The 22,967-nt window shown below is 42.3% G+C and overlaps 2 protein-coding genes across 14 annotated transcripts in view; one reads left to right on the top strand and one right to left on the bottom strand.

Annotated features, from left to right (window-relative positions):
• Positions 1 to 13,316, top strand: part of neo1a (neogenin 1a) — a 189,975-nt gene extending 176,659 nt beyond the window's left edge. For 7 of the 10 annotated variants that reach the window (XM_048520561.2, XM_048520562.2, XM_048520558.2 and 4 more), the window contains 8 exons: positions 4,059 to 4,136; positions 4,977 to 5,124; positions 6,387 to 6,622; positions 7,705 to 7,797; positions 9,147 to 9,296; positions 10,854 to 11,111; positions 11,286 to 11,422; positions 11,612 to 13,316. In XM_048520561.2, coding sequence (XP_048376518.2) covers positions 4,059 to 4,136; positions 4,977 to 5,124; positions 6,387 to 6,622; positions 7,705 to 7,797; positions 9,147 to 9,296; positions 10,854 to 11,111; positions 11,286 to 11,422; positions 11,612 to 11,695 — 1,184 coding nt within the window. In that variant the 3' untranslated portion in view covers positions 11,696 to 13,316. The remainder of the gene's footprint in view (positions 1 to 4,058; positions 4,137 to 4,976; positions 5,125 to 6,386; positions 6,623 to 7,704; positions 7,798 to 9,146; positions 9,297 to 10,853; positions 11,112 to 11,285; positions 11,423 to 11,611) is intronic. The other 3 variants (XM_048520567.2, XM_048520565.2, XM_048520568.2) reach the window with 2 other exon arrangements.
• Positions 13,317 to 14,357: 1,041 nt separating this feature from the next.
• The window catches only part of bbs4 (Bardet-Biedl syndrome 4), a 63,086-nt gene continuing 54,476 nt past the window's right edge, over positions 14,358 to 22,967 (bottom strand). The window contains exons 8-10 of one of the 4 annotated variants that reach the window (XM_059640131.1): positions 20,956 to 21,100; positions 19,488 to 19,698; positions 14,358 to 17,753 (exon numbers count right to left, since the gene is read on the bottom strand). In XM_059640131.1, coding sequence (XP_059496114.1) covers positions 17,659 to 17,753; positions 19,488 to 19,698; positions 20,956 to 21,100 — 451 coding nt within the window. In that variant the 3' untranslated portion in view covers positions 14,358 to 17,658. Of the gene's footprint in view, positions 17,754 to 19,487; positions 19,699 to 20,955; positions 21,101 to 22,967 lie in introns of those variants that run through there. The other 3 variants (XM_048520569.2, XM_048520571.2, XM_059640130.1) reach the window with 3 other exon arrangements.

The following is a 22,967-nucleotide window of genomic DNA, read 5'->3' as shown; positions in this document are numbered from 1 at the left end:
GAGGGTCACTTGGCCCATCTTGTCCATGCCAACCCAAAGACACTCAGGTACCCTTTCTAACCCTATCTTCCTGCACATGGCCCACAGCCCTTACAGCACTTAAGGTGCAGATCCAGGGACTTTTTAGTCTCTCTGCCTCCACCACCAACTTGGGCAGCAAATTCCAGACACCAACCACCCTCTGCATTTAAAAAAAAGTATTCCTTCACTTCCCCTCTAATCTTTGTCACTTAGCTTAAATCTTTCACCCCTGGTTTTTGAACTCTCTGCCAAGGGAAACTGGTTCCTCTTGTCAATTCTCTCTCTACCCTTCACAATTTTGTATACCTCAATGATGTCACCCTTATAACACAGTGTGGAGCTGGATGAACACAGCAGGCCAAGCAGCATCTTAGGAGCACAAAAGCTGACGTTTTGTGCCTAGACCCTTCATCAGAAAAGGAGAAGGGGGATGGGGAGAGAGAGAAGGTTCTGAAATAAATAGGAAGAGAGGGGGAGGCGGACCGAAGATGGATAGAGGAGAAGATAGGTGGAGAGGAGACAGAGAAGTTAAAAACACGGGGATGGAGCCTGTGGAGGTGAGGAGGTAGGGAGGGGATAGGCCAGTCCGGGGACGACGGACAGGTCAAGGGGGCGGGATGAGGTTAGTAGGTAGGAAATGGAGGTGCAGCTTGAGGTTGGAGAAGGGGATAGGTGGGAGGAAGAACAGGTTAGGCAGGCTGGGACAAGCTGGGCTGGTTTTAGGATGCAGTGGTGGGGAGGGGGAGATTTTGAAGCTTGTGAAATCCACATTGATACCATTGGGCTGCAAGATTCCCACGCGGAATATGAGCTGCTGTTCCTGGAGATGGGAGGAATAACAGGTTAGGAGGCGGGGACGAGGACCCACCCATCTTCCTGCAAAAATGCTGTCCCCTGTTCCCAATTCCTTCACCTCCACTGCATCTGCTCCCAGGATGAGGCATTCCACTCCGATACATCTCAGAAGTCCTCATTTTTCAAGGATTGCAACTTACCCACCTCAGTGTTTGAGAACGCCCTTGACTGTGTTTCCCACATTTCCTGCAACTCACCCCTCACACCCCGTCCCCCGCAATAACCACCAAAAGAGAATCCCCCTAGTCCTCACATACTACCCCACCAACCTCTGGATCCAATGCATCCTCCAACACTTCCGCCATCTACAATCCGACCCCACCACCAATGACATTTTTCCGACCCCACCCTTGTCTGCATTCCGGAGGGACCACTCTCTCTGGGACTCCCTTATCCGCTCCACGCACCCCTCCAACCCCACCACACCCAGCACCTTCCCCTGCAACCGCAGGAAATGCTACACTTGCCCCCACACCTCTTCCCTCACCCCTATCCTAGGCCCCAAGACGACTTTCCACATCAAGCAGCTGTTCACCTGCACATCTGCCAATGTGGTATACTGCATCCACTGTACCCGGTGTGGCCTCCTCTACATTGGGGAAACCAAGCGGAGGCTTGGGGACCGCTTTGCAGAACACCTCCGCTCAGTTCGCAACAAACAACTGCACCTCCCAGTCGCGAACCATTTTAACTCCCCCTCCCATTCTTTAGATGACATGTCTATCATAGGCCTCCTGCAGTGCCACAACGATGCCACCTGAAGGTTGCAAGAACAACAGCTCATATTTCGCTTGGGAATCCTGCAGCCCAATGGTATCAAAATGTGGATTTCACAAACTTGACCTGTCCGTCCTCCCCGGACTGACCTATCCCCACCCTACCTCCTCATCTCCACTCACCTCTACAGGCTCCAACCCTGCCTCTTTAACTTGTCTGTCTCCTCTCCACCTATCTTCTCCTCTATCCATCTTCAATCCGCCTCCCCCTCTCTCCCTATTTATTTCAGAACCCTCTCCCCATCCCCCTCTCTGCTGAAGGGTCTAGGCCCGAAACATCAGCTTTTGTGCTCCTAAGATGCTGCTTGGCCTGCTGTGTTCATCCAGCTTCACACTTTGTTATCTTGGATTCTCCAGCATCTGCAGTTCCCATTGTCTCTGATGTCACTCCTAAGTCTCCTCTGTTTCAAGGAAAACAATCCCAATCTCTCCTTGTAGCTACAATTTCCAGCCCTGGCCACATTCTCTATATCTCTACATTCTCTTCAGACCAATTACATACTTCCTGTAATGTGATGACCTCACCACTGTCTTATGCAGTTTCATCATTATATCTCTACTTTTTGTATTCTCTGGCTCCAATTCAACAGATTACCCTGTATTCCATTGGCTTTTACAATTTTGACAAGCCTGTCATGTGGAACCTTGTCAAATGCCTTACTAAAATCCATACAGACAACTTACACTGCACTACCCTCATTGATCCTCCTTGTCACTTGCTTAAACAATTCAATCAACTTTGCAAGGCATGACCTTTCCATAGCAAAGCCATGCTGACTATCCCTGACTAGTCCATTGTTGCCTGTCCTTTATTACCCTTGATGTGAGAGGTTTGGTGTGCCATTTGAGAGGGATGTTAAGATTCAGTCACATTGCTGTGAGTCTGGAGTCACATATAGTTCAGATCAGATAACCATCCCTACAGGAAGTGAATTTAAATTAGTGAATGAACATATTTTGACATCAATTGATGATCGTTGCCATTGTTAGTATTCAACTGAGACTAGCTTCATATTCCAGATTCATTAATTGAAAGCTGTTATGTTGCGATTTGAACCCATATCTCTCCTTATAATCCACAACCCTTACTCTGAAAACAGTTTGGGAAGTGCTTTGAAGCCACTTGAGGAGGTGAAAGTGTGCTTTATAGAAACAAATAGAAATTAATTGTCATGTGTACTTTTACATAAAATATACAGCGAAAGTTTTATAAGTCACTCTCCCACACTCTGTGCATCCCAGAACCTAATGCACAAAAGCCAACCCCATCTCAATGAGGGGAGCTCTCACTTTTAGGGGATTAAAGACTCACTCTGGACACTTGAGTACTCCCAGTGCAGTGCTGAGGGAGCGCTGCACAGTCAGAGGGTCAGCACCGGGGGAGCGCCGCACTGTCGGAGGGTCGGCACCGGAGGAGCACCGCACTGTCGGAGGGTCAGCACCGGGGGAGCGCCGCACTGTCGGAGGGTCAGCACCGGGGGAGCGCCGCACTGTCGGAGGGTCAGCACCGGGGGAGCGATAGGGTTAGGGTCAGAAGTGCTGTGTTTTAGATGCTAAAAGAACTGTGCGTCTCAGAAGGATGTCCTGAACAATATTTATCTGATTAATGTGGTCGTTATCACACTCTGAGACTTGAAATACCTAATTGATCACAATTGTGCCCTGTAATTCTGAGATGGGATGAACAGATTTGACACAGCTGTGAAGTTTTAAATTACTCAATCTAACCTAATCAGACTGAGAATATTGACCCTCACAATAAAATACAACACACATTGCCCACTGCCATGACGACTCTAATAGGGATGCTTATTGCCTGCCTGCTGCCCAAAGCAAGTGTTCTGGCTGGTCGAGTGGAACACCATTTTACAGAGCAGTAACCAGGAAGAAATTCACACGGAATAATCGAAGAAACTTGTGGCTCACTGCTTTCCATTTTAACAGTGGCCTGATTAAATGATGCAGTCAGTGATGGCATTTGTTCCTCACTGACCATTGCACAACACAGATCAGTCAAACGTGGATTCACGATAAATCTCACACAAGCATGTTTACCCCCCCACCCCCACCCCCACCCACCCCTCCCCGTGTTACCTGCTGACGAGTAAGTGTGCAGTGAACAGAACTGTGTGTGTTAATAAAAACCACTTTAGCATTGCACTGGACAGCAGCCAGTGATTAATAAGCAATGGTATAAAGTCTTGTTCATCAAAGGGTTAAGGTGCACCCTCCATTCCAGCATCTTCACTGTGTTCCTCTTGCAAAAAGTGTTCCCATTGTTCATCACTCTGTGCTCTCTCTGTGTGCTTGTTGGGGTCAATAGTAGTCAGTGTGCAGTCTCAGTGTTGGCTTTCTCAGATGGACTAATCTAATCAGCTGGATTAATAACTGTTTGTGTCTCCACAGCTCTTGGATCACCTGGGAAATTTGGGAAAATCCCTCCAATGATGGACTCTGGTTCAGATACAAGGCAGTCCATCAGTGGTAGTTATTTGCAGTGTTTCTATTTCTTTCATTGCATTATTAACAAATGTTCAGAAGTGGCATAAAATCAAATCTAACCACCTCCTCCTGGCTTCCCCCTTTACTAATACACCCCCATGACCTCATCCTCTACCCACATGACTCCGTGAACTCTCATTGACCCCTGCATTTACTAACAAAACACAACAATCTCACCCTCTACCTCCACAATCTCCAGTGACCGATCCTTTGATCCCCATGACTCCCTGTGATTCCTTCGCCCTACCCACGTGATCTGTGACCCCTCTTGTCTCCTTGACACATGCAAACAACCTGTCCTCATACAGGTGGGTGAGATCCCCTGGTGGAAGCTTGTGGAATTCATTGCCGCAGAGTGCAGTGGAGGCCGGGACGTTGGATGCCTTCAAGGCAGAGATCAACAAATTCTTGATGTCAAAAGGAATTAAGGGCTATGGGAGAGTGCAGGGAAGTGGTGTTGAAATGCCCATTAGCCATGATTTAAATGGCGGAGTGGACTTGATAGGCCAAATGGCCTTACTTCCACTCCTATGTCTTATGGTCTTATGGAAACAAGCCCCTCAGTGTATGTTCCACAGAGAACAACATTCTGGTTCTTGGTTTTGGCTATAAGCGATCAGAACCAAAACAATTTCTGTCTGTGCATCTATCATCTCGGGGCATCAAGCCTTGCTGGGACTGACAGCCTTGACCACAGAGGCCCAGGGAGACCCCATGTCAATCCTTTGTTTTTCTAGGGTCCTGGGATTGACCCTACCCCCATTGACTTGAGCCATTTTATTCTCTTGTTTTTGTGAATTGGAATTGGTGATTTGTCCACAGGTCACAACAGTCCCCATGGCAGCCCTACCTCGAGCCTGGACAGCAACACAATGCTGATTATCATCATCTCGGCAGGAGTCTTCACAATCATCATCGTGGTCATCATTGCATTGATCTGCACTCGAAGGACTAACTACCAGCAGAAAAAGTGAGGAGAATTTGTTTGATAGACTCAATGTTGGGGTTTGGACAGTGAATTTTCCGCTTTATAACCAGATTCAAATCAAATCCGAATCATGCTTTTCCCACTCTGTCTCGATCATAAGTGAACAGATAAGTGGTGACACAAAACTGTCCTTACTTTAATATTGACAGCAAACTTACTAAATCAGAACAGTTGCAACAGCAAAGATTATCACATCACAGCAGAAAAATAAATGGCTCTTTGTTTGATTTGAGTTGAAACAATTAACTGGACAGTGTAGGGGGTCCTTTACACTGTACTTAACATGTGCTGCACCTACCCTGGGAGTGTTTGATGGGGATGGTGTCTGGGAAGCTTTACTTTGTAACCTGTGACAATACTATGGCTTTAAAAGGGTTGTATTTTGTCCTTTAAATGAAGAAAGGTTAAGACAGTGGTACTGAGTGGTTTGCTTAAGCCAATAAACAGCTTGTGAGGCCTTGGATTTTTTTTTAACTGGAAGAATAGAAGCGGCCTGAATGGGTGGGTTCAAGTTCCTACAGAACCAGGATTTTTCATTTAAGTTTTCAGTGGTAATTGCTGGGGTCTTGAAGCTGGATGTGCAAGCTAATTTTCCTCTAATTGTTACAGCTAAAAGTTGGATTTCTCATAGTGCTGCTAGAATTGCTTGTGAGATAGTTTTGTTTTCTACTGACTTTACCTTTGCCAGTTTGTGTTTATGAGATTTTACAACATTGAAACAGTTCCTGTTTAGTAGTTAAATAATTTATTATTCTGTTAAGTTTTCCAATAGAGTTGTTATTCTGATTCTTTCTTCTGTTGTATTTTAACCATAGTCTTTAAATAAAGTGTGTTTTGCTTCAAGCTGGTAGTTCGACCAATCTAATTGCAACTGGAATGCAACGTCTGCCACTTCAAAATAAGTAAAAAGTTAGGGTCCAGGATATCTTCATATATTTTGAGGGGATTTGGTCTGGTCTATAAAAATATATGTGCTCTCCCTGTCCTGGGAGTGTAACGTGAGGACAGTGTAGAGGGAGTTTTACTGTGTCTAAGCCCGTGCAGTACCTATCCTTAGAGTGTTTGCTGTGACAATGTAGAAGGAGCTTTAGTCTGTATTACATGTTGCTACTTGATGCCTCTCCAGTGTGAATATCCCTTTCCTTTGGACACGCAGTAACAACATTAAAGAAAATTGAATGTACAAAACCTTCAGCTTCCTCCTTCTTCTCAAGGCCTGTCCCATTTGGTGTTTCTTCATGTAGGAAGCGTGCAGCCTGTAAATCTGCTAACGGGTCTCACAAATACAAAGGGAATTCGAAGGATGTCAAACCCCCAGATCTCTGGATTCATCACGAGCGCCTGGAGCTGAAACCAATTGACAAGTCTCCAGATCCCAATCCAGTCATGACTGACACCCCCATTCCCCGTAATTCCCAGGACATTACTCCAGTGGAGAATTCCATGGACAAAGACCATCAACGCAGGAATTCCTACTTGGGTGAGTGAATTCTGGATGAATTGAGGAGAAGCAGTCGAATGCTGTCAGACTTTATAACCTGATTCCCAGGGGATTGCATCTGTCAATATCAACACCATTTTCAGATGAAAGTAAGCTCAATACTACCCACAATCAGTGAGATTTTGTACAAATAAACAAAAAGAAAAGGTTAATGATGATCACATACTTGTGTGACATGATGTTGTAAGATGTTTTGTTGCTCCCTCCTCAGTGGTGATAGTCAGTGGGGAATGTTGCAGGATGAACTGGAAAATGGCTTCCCAATTTGTAATACAGGTAAACCCCATGAAAATAAGAGCAGGAAATGGTAAAAATACTCAGTGCCCTCCCCCTTAACCATCTTCAGCTGCTTCACCCATGATTTTCCCTCCATGATAAGTGGACCTATACCCCTTGGACTGCATTGGGTTCAAGAGGCAGCTTGCTCTATCTCCAGGATATTAAGGGATGGTCAATAAATCCAATCTAGCCAGCAATGCCCACATCCCCTCACTGATTGGGAAAAATAAAGTTCGTGTTTTGAATTGATCCTTTTCATCAGAACAGTACTGATATTTTCTGTTTCAGTTTCCCACATCTCCTCACTTCCTGCAATTGTTTGTAAGTGGCCAGGAATGAATGTACAAAGAGAGCTCCAATCAATGACCAGAAATAGCACTGAGTGGAAGTTAAAAGATTGTAACTAAATAAGTTAAGGAGAGAAAGAAATTGGAGGATGCTGATTGGCTGAATTTCTTCAGCTGAGGTTGCGGAGGGGTAGGTAGTGAACAGGAATTGTCAAGGGAGGGCTGAGAATCTTGACTTGTTTTGATTGTCCAATGTTGGATAGAGGTTATGGGCATTGAGAGGAAGTTCCTTGGTTTATGCTTCTTATTTTGACCTAGGCCTTATCCATCTTTTTATGACTCCTGTAAGGGGATGGCATGGTTTTTGGATGTGAGGGAGTGAACGTAGGACCGGATAGTCCTGTCTATCATGGCCCATACAGACTAGTGACGGGTGTGTGGTTGTAAGTGATGCTGTGGCAGCCGGTGATGGTTCTGGGCTGTTTGTGTTTACAGGCCGTGAACTTGAAGATGGCATGTCTACGCTGAGTGGGCGACGAGGTTTGCGACCAAAGATGATGATGCCTTTTGATACTCAGCCTCCCCAGCGTACGTGTGATACCATTTCTTGCTTTAACTTTTGACAGGCATATTTGTATTTTATAATCATGAGCAGATACTAAAAAATGCAACGGTGTCTGAGCTAGGTGAGATGTGAATTGTCCTTTCTAAAGGCCTTATGGGTGAAAACAGTGTTTCACTGTTTCACTCAAACTCTGTCTGTTCTCTGGAGTCCAGGAACATCATGTATGTCTGGTTATGGAGAATTGGAAAATCATTATTCAGACATTCCTGCTGGAGAGTTCATTTCATTTGAGAGCAGGAAGGACCAGAGTCAATGTTCCTTGAAACTAAATATTGGCTGATGCACGTTGCTAGACATCTTGGGTGATACATGGATTTGTGCTAGGTACTGGACAGATTCAGGAAAGTCCACTCTCATGCCCTGGCAGTATATTTCAGTGACATTACTACATTGTACCTGACGAATGGTTCAGTGGAAATTCTTTGTGAGATTACAGCTCATTTTGCTGGGGACAATTTAACTTAAAATCCTAAAGTAATAGTCAACTGTAATTCTTTGCAGCACTGAGCAATATAAGTGGAGTATTTAACAGTCTCAGCAAAGCATCTAGAATCTCAATGGCAACATGAATCACTGAATTTCCTTTTAAATATTGGGTGAAAGTGCAACAGATGTTGGAGCTGCTTGTAATATACGTGGTACAGGTTTTATTAACAATTTCAGTGAGGACTGAGTGATCCAACTTTGTAACAACAGTCAGCAGTTCCCTTATTCACCAGTGGAATTTTCAGTCAACCTGTAGGATCTCAGGTACAAATTGCCTGCAGTAAGATTCCATAAACAACAATGTGGTAATGACTAGATAATCTGCTTTAGCTACTGGTTGAGGAAGTAGAATTGGCCAAGTCACTGGGGAGAACTTATTTGCTCTTCCTCAGAATAGTGCCACACAACACTCCTTCAAAACAAATCCATTGACATGTACAACCAGTTTTTTCAGGATGTAGTTTCTTTAAATTATTAATAATGTGCCTTATCGCAGAATGGTGCCTGCGCAGTAACTGAAAACCCGCTGCATTTGGCAGTTCAGTAGGAGCCGAATGCTGAGGGATCCTTTAAGTCTGTCTGAGAATAGGTATGGCCTCAGTTTAATATCTGTCTTGAAAGGTGAGACATGAAATAGGGCATCCATGATTCTTTATTAGTGTAGGCCCCTGGCCAAAGGTGTAGAGAAGTTCTGAATGTGACAGTGATGTTGGGGAGAGAGAGCCCTGAACGTCATCCATTTGTCTGGGTACAGGGGTAGTGTTTCTCTGGATCAAAATAGTTGGTTCTGTCTGTGAAGTGCTCTCTGTGTTATATTCATTCACAGCTGTGATTAGTGCTCATCCCATCCATTCACTCGACAACCCTCATCATCATCACCTTTGTGACGGACCTTCATCCCCAACTCGCAGCTACCTTCGACATCAGATCAGCAGCCGGCCGCTTGGCCCCTCAGTAGACAGGGCCAATTCTACAGGTGAGACCTCAGCCCTGTCTCGGAACCACAAGTGTGGAGGTTTATCTGCTGCCATTAGCTTTGTTTCTAGTTTATTTCCTTAGTCAGGATGAGGGCAGCAGCATTTTCATCCACCAGCGTCATGTCTACCACACAATGGAGCTTTTCTTGGCTCATTAATGAAGGGGATTTCTGATTAATATTTCAGCTATCATTGTCTGAGAATATTGTGGTTTTGTATTTACAAATCTCTGCCCCACCTGGGGCTATGTTTCCACTTAAGTATTAGATCTTTGGATAGTTATATTTGAATGAATGGTAATGTGGAGGCTGGAAATAGCACAAGAGATTAATCTAGACAATGAGCTTATGGCCAGACAGGACAAAAGCATCATTTATAAACCTCCAGAAACTGGGAACAAGATGGGCTAAAGCAATTACATAACTTTAAAGGATGATTCATTTTTTTGCAAGAGCTGAACTGTCATCAAAGAATGACAGTTAAGAAATAATCTAACAATTTGTTGAAACGTCAGCTTTCCTGCTGCTCTGATACTGCCTGGCCTGTTGTGTTCCTCCAGCTCCTCACTGTGTTATCTCTGACTTTAGCATCGGCAGTTCTTACTGTCTGTTGTTGAAAAGTTAGGTGTTTTCTGATTAGTACAACACAATTTAGCTGGCAACACAGAGATAATGGGAACTGCAGATGCTGGAGAATCCAAGATAACAAAGTGTGGAGCTGGATGAACACAGCAGGCCAAGCAGCATCTCAGGAGCACAAAAGCTGACGTTTCGGGCCTAGACCCTTCATCAGAGAGCTTTCAAAACGTCAGCTTTTGTGCTCCTGAGATGCTGCTTGGCCTGCCTTGTTCATCCAGCTCCACACTTTGTTGTCTTCGCTGGCAACACATTAGTTTTCTCAAGCTGTGGAAGCAATGGGAGAAGATAGATGCAGATTGTCATGAAGTTGAGGGATCATAATTAAGGACCCATAAACAAAAAATTATATGTCAGAAATTAATACAAAAGCCATGCGAAACCTCTTCACACAGAGAATTCTGAAGCTATGGAATTAATTTGCAGGATTAATAGAAATGCAGATACCATTTCAGCTTAAAACAGTTGATTAGAAAAGTGAGTGAAGGAAAGGTTGCAGAAACAAAACATTCATGTGAATGTGCAGAGTTGTGTTAACTGGTGGGCAGTTTTGTCATATTTATACATATTTCAATTTTATGTTTAGTGGATTACAGAAACAAAATATTTGCTTTTGTTCTCCTTTGCTTAGTATTAACCCTGTCCTAAATACTAAAGCCAAATCTGAGACACTTTTCTGTAAACAATTTCCTTCAGGCTGACCTAGGAACGTGTTTATCAAAAGACCTGTAAATCTCACCTTTACAAAGAAAACAACATTTGGTGACTATTCAATTTAGAAAGAGAATTACTTGTTTGAGTTAATTTAAAAATGAATTTTGTTTTACAAAGATTAAGTGTATGAGGTCATGTAAATTGTTCAGGCCACAATGTTTGGTGATATTTGAGTATTAACTTTAGTTTTGATGATTCCTGTTTCAGAATCTGTACGGAATACACCAAATAGTGACATGTCGCCAGCACTGAGTTCCCAGGCTCACCCTGTAGAGAGTGTAGAGGCTGATGTTCCTGCAGTTTCGTATTTGGCTGGATCTCATGAGGAGGAGTCCAATCGCAGTGTTCCAACTGCCCATGTGCGTCCATCCCACCCATTGAAAAGTTTTGCTGTGATCACCATCCCTCCTGTCAGCACCAACTATGAAACAGCATCATCTAGTACACCTTTACTGTCTCAGACAGGTGAGTGAGCTTGGACTGAGTTGCCAACTGAACAAACGGGTGGGTTCAAATCGGGAAGTAACTTTAAAATTCGAGTGTCTTTTGCTTTCTGTTTGTTAGTGTAAAATTTTGTTTGATCCTGAAAGATGGGTTCTGACAGTTCTGAAAATCTAATAGATTTTGTTTCACTTACAGGACCAAACCCGCAAGTACACTCAGTGAAGACAGCATCAATAGGAACCCTGGGTAGGAGCAGGTCCCCTATGGCAGTAACTGTACCCAGTGCACCAGATGTTGCAGAATCCACTAAAATGTTGGAGGACTCCGATAGTGTAAGTTTGAGCTAATTTTATCCAAGTGCTGAGTTATCATACAAGCATACATAGCAATTGAGAGCAGTAGGCCACTCAGCCCCTTGAGTCTGTTCTACCATTGAATCATGGCTGACCTTGATTTCTTCACATTAACACCTACCCCTGATAACCTTTGAAAAGCCACTAATTTTGCACCTCTTTCTGCAGAATTATGGCCCAGATGAACTGACAGAAGAGATGACACATCTCACAGGGTTAATGAAGGATCTGAACGTTATTACTACAGCATAGACGCAGACAGAATACTATCAGTTTCACAAACTGAAAACAGAGCAGGAGTGAAGGGAGTACGTACAAGACACCCAGAGGGTCGGATACAAAACATAATGTGATGTGTTATGTCTCGTGGAAATTGCCTTTGACGATTTCAGTTCAGTGGATCCAGACTTGTGGATAATCATAAAATCCAATTAATGCTATGGAACCTGACAACTCTCAGCTCTGACAGACCTCTGCTGGTTTGGAAATGTACTGGAAACACCAGTATTGTGTTCGACATTCATATCGTCTATTTACTGAGTGTTTACGTTTTCTGGTATTATGAAAAGAATGTTGAATTGTTACTTTGGTATCCAGATGTGATGTTTGACTGCCTCACCATAAGCTGGTGTGAGATGCATCAGTTACTAACGTGGCCATTTCTTGCTTCCTCTGCATCACACAGTGCTGTGGCAAACAGACTATTCTACATCCTTCTGATCAAATTGCCAAGTTACCTGCGTTCATCACTGTGATCTCTTAGCAACCCTTCAGAATGTTACTGCTAGACTTGGCAAGTTAGCTGATTAAAGCACAATTAGGAAGAAGGAACTGGCAAGCCCCATCCACAGATAACTCAAGGCTTAGCATGACTCAAAGCACATCAATTTAAGAAGTGTGCAGCAGTTGACATTTTATATGAAGAATAATATCTTTACATGTTCTATTGGAAATCATTTACCAATAAGAGAAAAGCTAAAAACACCCTATCAGATGGGTTCAGATTACAAGTTATTTCTTAAACTATATCAAAGGGAGTTCCAGATACCTTATTGGATGGGTTCAAATTACATGGTCTTTATTAAACCTGACCAAATGGATTCCCATTACATAACCAGCATTAAACCCTATAGACGGGTTCCAATTATTAAAATTTTCAGTAAGCAGGCTCGATTTCCCAGCCTTTCACTGAATCTTGTTGAGTGGTGCATTTTGGTTACTGGATCTGTATTGAACCCAGGAAATGGGTGTGTTTACTGTACATTCAATGGATCTGGTTGAATGGGTGCCAATTATATGACTCTTGGATCAATTCAATAAATTGGGTTCAGATTAGATGACCTTGTTAATTAATGTAGTGAGTTTCAATAACAAAAAAAATCTTTTTTTTCATCCTACCCATACCATCATTGTAATTGCTTCTACAACTATAAGGTTTTAACTTTGTTTGTGAATATTGCTTCCCTTATGTACATCACCATGAATGTTAATATAACTGTTTAAGGAAATTTATTGTAATGAATATAACTGAACAAAGCTATTGTGAAGATTTAGATTCTTCCCCCAGTTGTAGGCAGTAAAATCATTTTTGCACTTTTTTCATTCTTTTACAAAGGACTGTTTTCTTATGGCCTGTGTTTAAAACTTAGAAAAACCTCTGGTGTATCTGTAGTGTCCTCATTAGCAAAAGTAGCTTTTTGTTTTCCAAGGATGCTGTAGGTGCAAATTGTTTATTAATCATGATGTAGAAATGATGGAAACTACTGTAGTTTATGTACAAAGACCTTTGCTAGTAGCATTATTCTGTGGCTTTTTTAAATTTCATGTTCTAATGTAATAATGGAATTCCAATACATTTTGTATTCAACCAGTAGGCGTGTGAATGTAGAGTTTTATTCATGGTCTACACAGCCTCTGTAATGGATGAATACATCACAGTATGTTGTTACGCAGATGAAAGCTGTATAGGCTATTGGTTCCTTTCTGCAAAGTTAATCTATCTCAGTTGAGTACCAAAACTGATGAGTGCTTCTGGTTAAGAGTCTAATAAGAACTCAGGCTGAGTTCCCTCATCTCATTACTATTGTCCAAAGCTTGTTTACTGAAAATTGTATGCGGTATATCTTACCAATATTTATGTAGGTACCTTTGGAAATATAAGGGGGTAATTTGGTAATCAGCTAGGGGTTTGCTGTGGAGGGATCAGGACAAAAGAAAAACTGAATGCAAATTTTGTGCTGCAAACCAGCATTCTTCTCAATTTTGGAATTCTGAACTTCAGTTCTGAATTATACTGCTCTTGAAACATAAATTCTGTTTCTATCACCACAAACACTGCTGAGTTTCTCCAGTATTGGATTGAGTTTTCATTAATTCCTTTTGGATATTAAGGCAACGAAGAGAGGAACTGCTTATTGTGTTCCTCACCATTGGCTGAAGTTCAATGTCTCAACATTACATTGTTGCTGTTTCCCCAAGAATAGTAGGGGTAACAAGAAATAGAGCTTTAAAATTCCAGTTTAATAAGAATGAATGGATAGATTGCTTGTCCCATGGGTTAACCATTCTTGTAAGAATAGTAAATAAATGATCCTCAGAAACCTCTCAGTATTTCTGGCTATAATGCAGAAGTTACTGCAGCTCACCTGTTCACACTGTGGTTTTTCACACTAAGATAAGAATAATGCATTTAAATTGAAATTACTGTAGTTCTTTAGTCTCAATCTAACAGAATTGCAATTTTTCCAACATGATTTCTGACAGTTGACTGCATTTACAAACTGATAAGATTGGGAATCTGCAAACTCCACACAGACAGTCGCCCGAGGGTAGAATCAAACCCGGGTCCCTGGTGCTGTGGGGCAGCAGAGCTAACCATTGAGCTGCCCCATTTCATCCATTTGATCACAAGTACACTTCACAACCTCTACAGTGAAGCTGTTCTTAGAGATTAATGTTTTCTCAGAGTGAGGGGAACGTGTAACATGAAAAGAAATAGATTGTTGATTGTGTAACATTCTTTGTAGCCACCCTATAAATTTGTTGCTCAAAAGGCTGTTAAAAGATTCATTTGCGCTGTGCAAGGCCTGTTGTTCAGGTGATCAGGCAATTTGCAGTAGACGGTCAGAATGCAATAATCTGATGGAGAACAATTGGAGAAAAATAACTAGCTAATATTTTTGATTTTAGTCAAGCTTTATGAAGAAATATATTACATTATAACATTTCAGAAATGTCTAGTAATCATTTCATTCTTTGAAAACAAATTGTCTGACATTATAAAACATTAGATTACAAATGATCAGACAGGGCCTCAAAACTTTTTCTACCCAGCACACTTCACAAAAATAAAATTATAAATGATATCTCAAACCAGTATGGCAAGTTTGAATTTTAGCAGAAGATTGTTGGACAACCTAAGATGCAGAGGACATGAATGAGGTTTGTAAATCTGGTGGTTGTTTCAATATGTTTAGGAGAAATCTTACAGAAGTGTAAGAGATAGTTTGGATAAGTCATTTGGAAAAAGTTACTTCGTGATTTATTGCAAACGATTCAAATAAACGAAGAGAGTGAAGTGGATGTTAGGTATTTTTCTCCCAGTACAGCTGGTTCTCAAGTACACATGATTCATAATAGTTTCTAAGGGAAAATAGATAAAAGGTTACAGTACAAAGCAAGTGGCATCTCTTTCACAAACTTGGCCAAACAGCCTTCTACTGTAGCACTGTCTAATTCTACTTAAAGTACATGTCACCTTTGCACAGCTGCCTAGAAAGAATGACAACTTTCCCTAAAATCACTTCTATTGTAGTGAAAATTAAAGTTTTTACAAATACAATGGAAACGATCACATTATACATTGTGCCATAACTGATCCTATATCCACAGTCCATACAATACTAAACTCTGTGCAGGCAATGGAAACTTGTATCTGTGAGTGAACGCAGTCTTTGTACAAATGTACTTCAGTTTATGGAGGTGTTTTATGGTTTCATAAACATCAGAACTTTCTGCCTCTGCTATATTCGATGAACTTGTCTACGAAATGTGTGACTATGCTAAACAACTACACAGCGAGTCAACCAAAATTTTAAATAGTTCATTGGTAGTACAGAACTTGAGTCTTGCTGAAAATATGTTTTGCCAAAGCTTCTCAGCTTACATTTGACAAGACAATTCACATCCAAGGGAAAAAAAATCATTCTGTGAAAGGCGAGTGTGATGATTGTTCACAGTCCTGCTTGATAGAGATATTGTTGTGGAGAATATACCAGCTAACGAAAGGCTCTAATGGTGCAGTGGTAAATTTCCTTCCTTCTGAGCCAAGAGGTCCAGATTAAAGTCGCACCTACCTGAGAAATATGTAATGCAATTTCTGAACAGGTTAGTTTTTTTAAATTCATTCACGGGTTAAGGATGTCAGTGGCCAGGCAACATTTAGTGCCCAGAGGGCAGTTAAGAGTCAACCACATTGTGGTGGGTCTGGATGCAAGCCTGACCAGGATGGTAGGACATTACTGAACCAGATGGGTTTTTCCAACAATCGACAATGGATTCATAGTCATCATTAGATTCTTAATTCCGGATATTTTTATGAATGCAAATTCCACCATTTGCTGTGGCAGGATTTGAACCTGGGTCCCCAGAACATCGTCTAGATCTCTGGATTAACAGTCCAGCAATAATACCACTAGGCCATCTCCTGTCCATATTAGAAATTATCTACACCAGTTAATCATGACTTGGACTTTACCCAACCAACATGCACTAGCAACATTCTTAGCATTCAACGTTATATACAATTCTGCAAATCTGACAACAATTGCTAAATAATTGATTGTGCAAAGAATTTGCTCGATAACCAATTTAAGAATGTCAGTCAGGCCTTCAATGTGGTACACTGGCAGATATTGAGAGCTACGTACATTAATACACAGGGCCCTGATCTTTGCAAGCATAAAGAACGTATACACTGCACCTGTTTCGCCTCAACAATATAGGTGACACTCGTTCTCTGGTTCATTTCTCAGAGCAATGCTGACCAGCGTCAATCTGTCTGGTTTAAAACGTAAACAAAGTTTGACAGTTCACTGTCAGCATTATTAACTGGTGTGTTCTGTATGGCAACACCTTTATCAACCACAGTCTACTTGTCAGCCAATCACTATTCCACTATAATACAACATAAATACTGCTTTCCCTTTACTTTGGTATTTGTACTGAATAGTCTTGATGAGTGCAAGGGCAAAAGTATCAGAAAAACTCTCTCTCTGGAAGTATTAAATATCTGAAAGAGAAAAGCTACAGTGCCTTCTTGATCATATTGCTTCCTCACTTTACCTGCCCTCAGGTATTCTCTACTCCCAATTCCTCCTTGCAGCTCCTTTACAGGGTGACACTCTTAATACTTGTCCAGTAGTCATCCATCTAGTGTGAGCCCAAATAGCAAATGTCCACACATTTTTCTGCAAATGATGTCATTTCCAGTGAATACTACACAGCCAAACCGCTTTGTCCATTCCCTCTTGAAACGGAACAAAATGCAGAATCCTGCACCAATCCTCGCTGAGATCAGATAACTCAGCACTAACAGTCTGAATTCCTCTGTTAGTCACACTACAATAAGCCCTTGTATTTACAGTATGTTTGCAGCCAATGAGGAAAACTCCAGAAACTAGCAATATAGTTTGCTTTTATCAAACCCTGCAATATTCTGTACCTGGAGGGTTTTCTATTAGAGGAAGAACCTTAAATTCACATGAACAATCTGAATATTACACAGACAGCTTCTCTTTGTTAAAACAGTAACTGAAGAGGCAGACAGGTACAACAAAGATTGGGTTTAGGGGTTCTGAGAGTTCAGGACAACAGCCTAGGCAACCCTTCCCCAGTCAGACCAAACTCATGGTTTCTGTTCCAGCTTGGTCCATCTACAAAAGGTTCTCATGGGTTGTCCCAACTGGAACCAATGTTTCTTAATAAAAAATACATGTCATACAGGATTTGATAAAGCAGGTGTTCTTGTTTTAAAAACCAACCCTGTGGATGGTCTGGATATTGAGAGACTGTAGCAGGCAGTTCTTTCCAATAACCTCACAGACTGCGTCCATCAGACAGCTGGGTTTAAGAGTGGCAATGGGTATTTTATTGACTTTAGTAACTTTAGGGATTTGGCCAGCAATGATCTAAGCCTGGTCTGTCTATCTCAGCTCTCACTTTTTACTCAGGTCGTCAGTGCCCGAATCTGCAGCTGACTCTGGTTCCAAGGGTAACGATGGAAGTTTCTGTTTTCGGATCGAACATCCACCTGCAGTGAGAATAATTCAGAGTCAGGGCACCAGCATGTACAATATACAAACCATATTTGTTGTTAGAAAGCTTGACAGGTTATCACAGTTAAATCAAACACAGGTTTACTGAAAAACATAAAATGTGGGAATAAAAGCTTAAGTTTAAAACATTGTGAAAAAACAGTTTGATAAATTGAAGAGAAATGGCATTGGAAACTCTACAGAGCTGCCATAACCAAATGACATACATATAAAAGAGCAGACAATAGGAAGCTTTGGATGAACATAAATATCAAGGATTCAAATGGATCATTTCCAAGAAGTGTAACAGAACACAAAATGGTAAGAATATTTTTGGGTTCAATAGATAATGTCAAAAACTAATAGTAATGATAATTTTCTGCCAAATATTAGTGAAAAATGATATATCAGACCAGGTCACCATTTGAAAAGCAGAGAGTGCTGCTGAATTAGAAGGGGATTCAAGGCATCCACAAGGGAGAGGATCCACATTTCAGTCAAAAGACATCCTCCCAGCACCAAGCCACGGTATCTTCAGGCTACTGTCACTGTTGCTCTGCTAATCTACACAACTTTAGACTGATAGTAGAAAATTCTCACATTTCTCAATTTTCCCTTTCCCTGGTGAAGATCTGGACTCTTGCTGGAGCACACGTCTACAGACAATTCTCTGGTTGCCAATCTTCTTATGAAAATCAGATGAAGGGTACTGATGGGCAATTTGACGGTGGAAAGCATTCATTCACCTTACATGTATGTTTGAGAAAGCAGCAAGTAAAAACAAGAAATCCCTTATCAAATTTTCCTTTTCCTAGTCCTGAAATTCAATAAACATTAAGATTCAGAATCCCTCACTATTCATTTGTCTAAACTGGAATCATCTAACACTTACATGCATAAAACTACACTCAAGAAACCTTTCAATATTTATCTGAATTAACAAATCTAAAAGCTATAAATGTGTTAATAAAAGACTAACTTGTTAATATGCCAAACAGAGAGATCTAGGAATTCAGGTACATAGTTCTTTAAAAGTGACATCACAAGTAGACAGGGTGATGAATGCTCTCGGTACTCTTGCCTTCACTGGTCAGTCCGCTGAATTTAGGAGTTGGGATGTCATGTTGCAGCTGTACAGGACATTAGGAAGGATGTTATTAAATTGAAAAGGGTGCAGAAAATATTCACAAGGATGTGACCAGGACTGTAGTGTTTGAATTATAAGAGGCAGGATTAGCTGGGACATTTTTCCCTGGAGCAGAGGAGGTTAAAGGGTGACCTTATAGAGATTTACAACACCATGAGGGGTCTAGACAAGGTGAACAGCAAAAGTCTTCTCCCTAGAGTATGGGAGTTCAAAACTAGAGGGCACAGGTTTAAGGTGAGAGGCAGAAAATTTAAAAGAGGTCTGAGGGGCAATTTTTTCACTTGAAGTACGGTGTGCATATGGAATGAACTGCCAGAGGAAGTGGTAGTTGCAGGTTCAGTTACAACATTTAAAAGACATTTGGACAGGAATAGGCAAGGTTTACAGGAATACGGGCCAAATGCAGGCAAACAGAACTGGTTCAGTGTGGGAAACCTGGTCACCATGGATGACTTGAGGCAGAGTCCAATTCATTCTGTATGAACCTATGAGAGGGATGATGATTATTTCCCCAAATAAAGGAAACTTTGTTTTAAGTGGTAACAGGTTCCCAGAATTCGGAGTTCGATGATCTGCTCCTTACCTGCAGAGAGCTGCATTGTTTTGCTATAACCTGCAGCTGATGACATAGCCTGGCCGAGAGCCTGGTTGGAGCCAAGGGGTTGTTGGTTGGTGGTAGATTTACAGGATGATGCTGGATGTTCTCTTGATTTAGAATCCTTTGCTGGTTTGGTCCAGACCAGATTCTCCCCAACCTGAAGAGCAGCTCCAATCTTCTGAGCCATGTCTACCAGCTGGAAAGTATTAAGTAATTAGTATCAGTCAACAAATATTCTCATCTCAATATCAATCCTAGAACAGAGGAATAATTCAATAATAAAAGAAAAATATTGAGTTTCTGTGTGTGCACATGGGAGGGTGAAGCTTTGAAATGGGAGGACAAGTTTGTGAAATCATCTTTATAGTTTTAAAAATATCACACAAAGTAAAACCTGTAAGCCAACTGTAACTATGCATCAGTAGTACAAGAACCTTTGAACTAACAGCTAGTGGATCTCCAGTATCTGCAGTTTGGGGATTTGGAGTTAAATGTCTGACAAATTGTATAGAGTGTAACAAACTGTGTGCCCTTTGAAGAAAGGAATGTGTGCTTATTTTTGCGTCTGACCAAATATTTATGTAAAATTGAAAGCCAATTTGCACACAAAGATCCCAGGTGCAGCACCAAGATAGTGTTTAGTTAATCTAGTTTTGATGGTGTAAGGGTAACCCCTTACCTAGGTTCACAGATAATGGGAACTGCAGATGCTGGAGAATTCCAAGATAACAAAATGTGAGGCTGGATGAACACAGCAGGCCAAGCAGCATCTCAGGAGCACAAAAGCTGACGTTTCGGGCCTAGACCCTACCTAGGTTCGTCTGTTCTTCAGATGCCCTATCTCAAATGGTACCACAGAATTTTTAAGACTGTCAGAACCTCAGTTTTACACCCTACTTGAAGCACAGAAGTTCCAATAGGAACGGGACCATTTAGCCCCGAAGGCCTAAACCCGTCTTATCTGTATTCCATCTTCATTGACCTAACTCTACTCCATATCCCTTACAAATATAGTATTGATGCAGCATACTTTTTCAAAACACAAATTTCAACAGGAACACACACAATATGGACGTACATGGAATAGTGTAGGTTAGATGGGCTTCAGATCGGCATGACAGGTTGGCACAACATCGAGGGCCGAAGGGCCTGTACTGTGCTGTAATGTTCTATGTTCTATTAATATGAAGCCTTTAAAATTTTAGTAAGCACATGTTGCATTATTTCAGAGCTCAGGCTGCTGAATAAGTTAGGCTGGAAACAGCAGGGCAGATGTAAGGCAAAACAGGAAACAGTGTTACAAGTGTTTAATTTAAAATCAATCATTCAGATGGTATCTGACATGTTAGATCTCTAGTTGAGATCTGGGAGATGAAATTGAATCTTGAATTCAAGATTATTCGGCTTGCCCCAAGTTGACAATGATTACATTGCTGACATATTATCAGAATACCTCTGGATCAAATTCCGGCATGTTACTACTGGCTTTCAGTTTATTGACCCTCTTCTCCATTTCTTGATATTGATGAAGGGCTCCCTTTTTGTCCCCTTGATTGTACAGTAAAATGGAATAATTTAAATTCACCAGCGGATTTGACCTATAGAAGAGAGAGAAAAAGACTTTCACAGCAAAGATTAGCCTGCCTCCCATCAGGATCCATGTGACACTTCACACAATAGTACTGTCAGATAGAAAGTATATTAAAATGTATTAGGAACGCAGTTATTATGAGAACTGATTAATGGAGTTGCCAAGGATTTATCATGTGATTGCCTGGAACTAGAAAATCAGGAGGTAAAAAGGAGATTATATTCTATTAGTCGTTTACAATTTTTAAAAAGTGATTTTTGAAAGAAGCCTTTAGCTAGGATTTGAGAGAGGTAAGAATGAAGTTCTATTGCTTTAATTGTTAAAAATCTATAATGTTATTACCTAGCAACATCACCTGCACTGAGGTAATAGGTGCTCCAGAGGCATCAGTTAACATCCTTGGACAGGCTGGTTAGAATATAAAGTGTGAAGCTGGATGAACACAGCAGGCCAAGCAGCATCTCAGGAGCACAAAAGCTGACGTTTCTGGCCTGGACCCTTCATCAGAGAGGGGGATGGGGTGAGGGTTCTGGAATAAATAGGGAGAGAGGGGGAGGCGGACCGAAGATGGAGAGAAAAGAAGATAGGTGGAGAGGAAAGTATAGGTGGGGAGGGGATAGGTCAGTCCAGGGAAGACGGACAGGTCAAGGAGGTGGGATGAGGTTAGTAGGTAGGAGATGGAGGTGCGGCTTGGGGTGGGAGGAAGAACCGGTTAGGGAGGCAGAGACAGGTTGGACTGGTTTTGGGATGCAGTGGGGGGAGGGGAAGAGCTGGGCTGGTTGTGTGGTGCAGTGGGGAGAGTGGACGAACTGGGCTGGTTTTGGGATGCGGTGGGGGAAGGGGAGATTTTGAAGCTGGTGAAGTACACATTGATGCCATTGGGCTGCAGGGTTCCCAAGCGGAATATGAGTTGCTGTTCCTGCAACCTTTGGATGGCATCATTGTGGCACTGCAGGAGGCCCATGATGGATATGTCATCTAAAGAATGGGAGGGGGAGTTGAAATGGTTTGCGACTGGGAGGTGCAGTTGTTTATTGCGAACCGAGCAGAGGTGTTCTGCAAAGCGGTCCCCAAGCCTCCGCTTGGTTTCCCCAATGTAGAGGAGGCCACACCGGGTACAGTGGATGCAGTATACCATATTGGCAGATGTGCAGGTGAACCTCTGCTTAATATGGAAAGTCATCTTGGGGCCTGGGATAGGGGTGAGGGAGGAGGTGTAGGGGCAAGTGTAGCATTTCCTGCGGTTGCAGGGGAAGGTGCCGGCTGTGGTGGGGTTGGAGGGCAGTGTGGAGCGAACAAGGGAGTCATGGAGAGAGTGGTCTCTCCGGAAAGCAGCCAAGGGTGGGGATGGAAAAATGTCTTGGGTGGTGGGGTCGGATTGTAGATGGCGGAAGTGTCGGAGGATGATGCGTTGTATCCGGAGGATGATGGGGTGGTGTGTGAGAACGAGGGAGATTCTCTTTGGGCGGTTGTGGCGGGGGCGGGGTGTGAGGGATGTGTTGCAGGAAATGCGGGAGACGCGGTCAAGGGCGTTCTGGACCACTGTCGGGGGAAAGTTGAGGTCCTTGAAGAACTTGGACATCTGGGATGTGCGGGAGTGGAATGCCTCATCGTGGGAGCAGATGTGGAGGAGGATGAGGAATTGGGAATGGAATTTTTGCAGGAGGGTGGGTGGGAGGAGGTGTATTCTAGGTAGCTGTGGGAGTCGGTGGGCTTGAAATGGACATCAGTTACAAGCTGGTTGCCTGAGATGGAGACTGAGAGGTCCAGGAAGGTGAGGGATGTGCTGGAGATGGCCCAGGTGAACTGAAGGTTGAGGTGGAAGGTGTTAGTGAAGTGGATGAACTGTTCGAGCTCCTCTGGGGAGCAAGAAG

Source organism: Stegostoma tigrinum, chromosome 36 (genome assembly GCF_030684315.1).
Source record: "Stegostoma tigrinum isolate sSteTig4 chromosome 36, sSteTig4.hap1, whole genome shotgun sequence".
NCBI lineage: Eukaryota > Metazoa > Chordata > Chondrichthyes > Orectolobiformes > Stegostomatidae > Stegostoma > Stegostoma tigrinum.
Note: the sequence above shows the minus strand (reverse complement) of the source record. Positions and strands in the feature narration are given on the sequence as shown.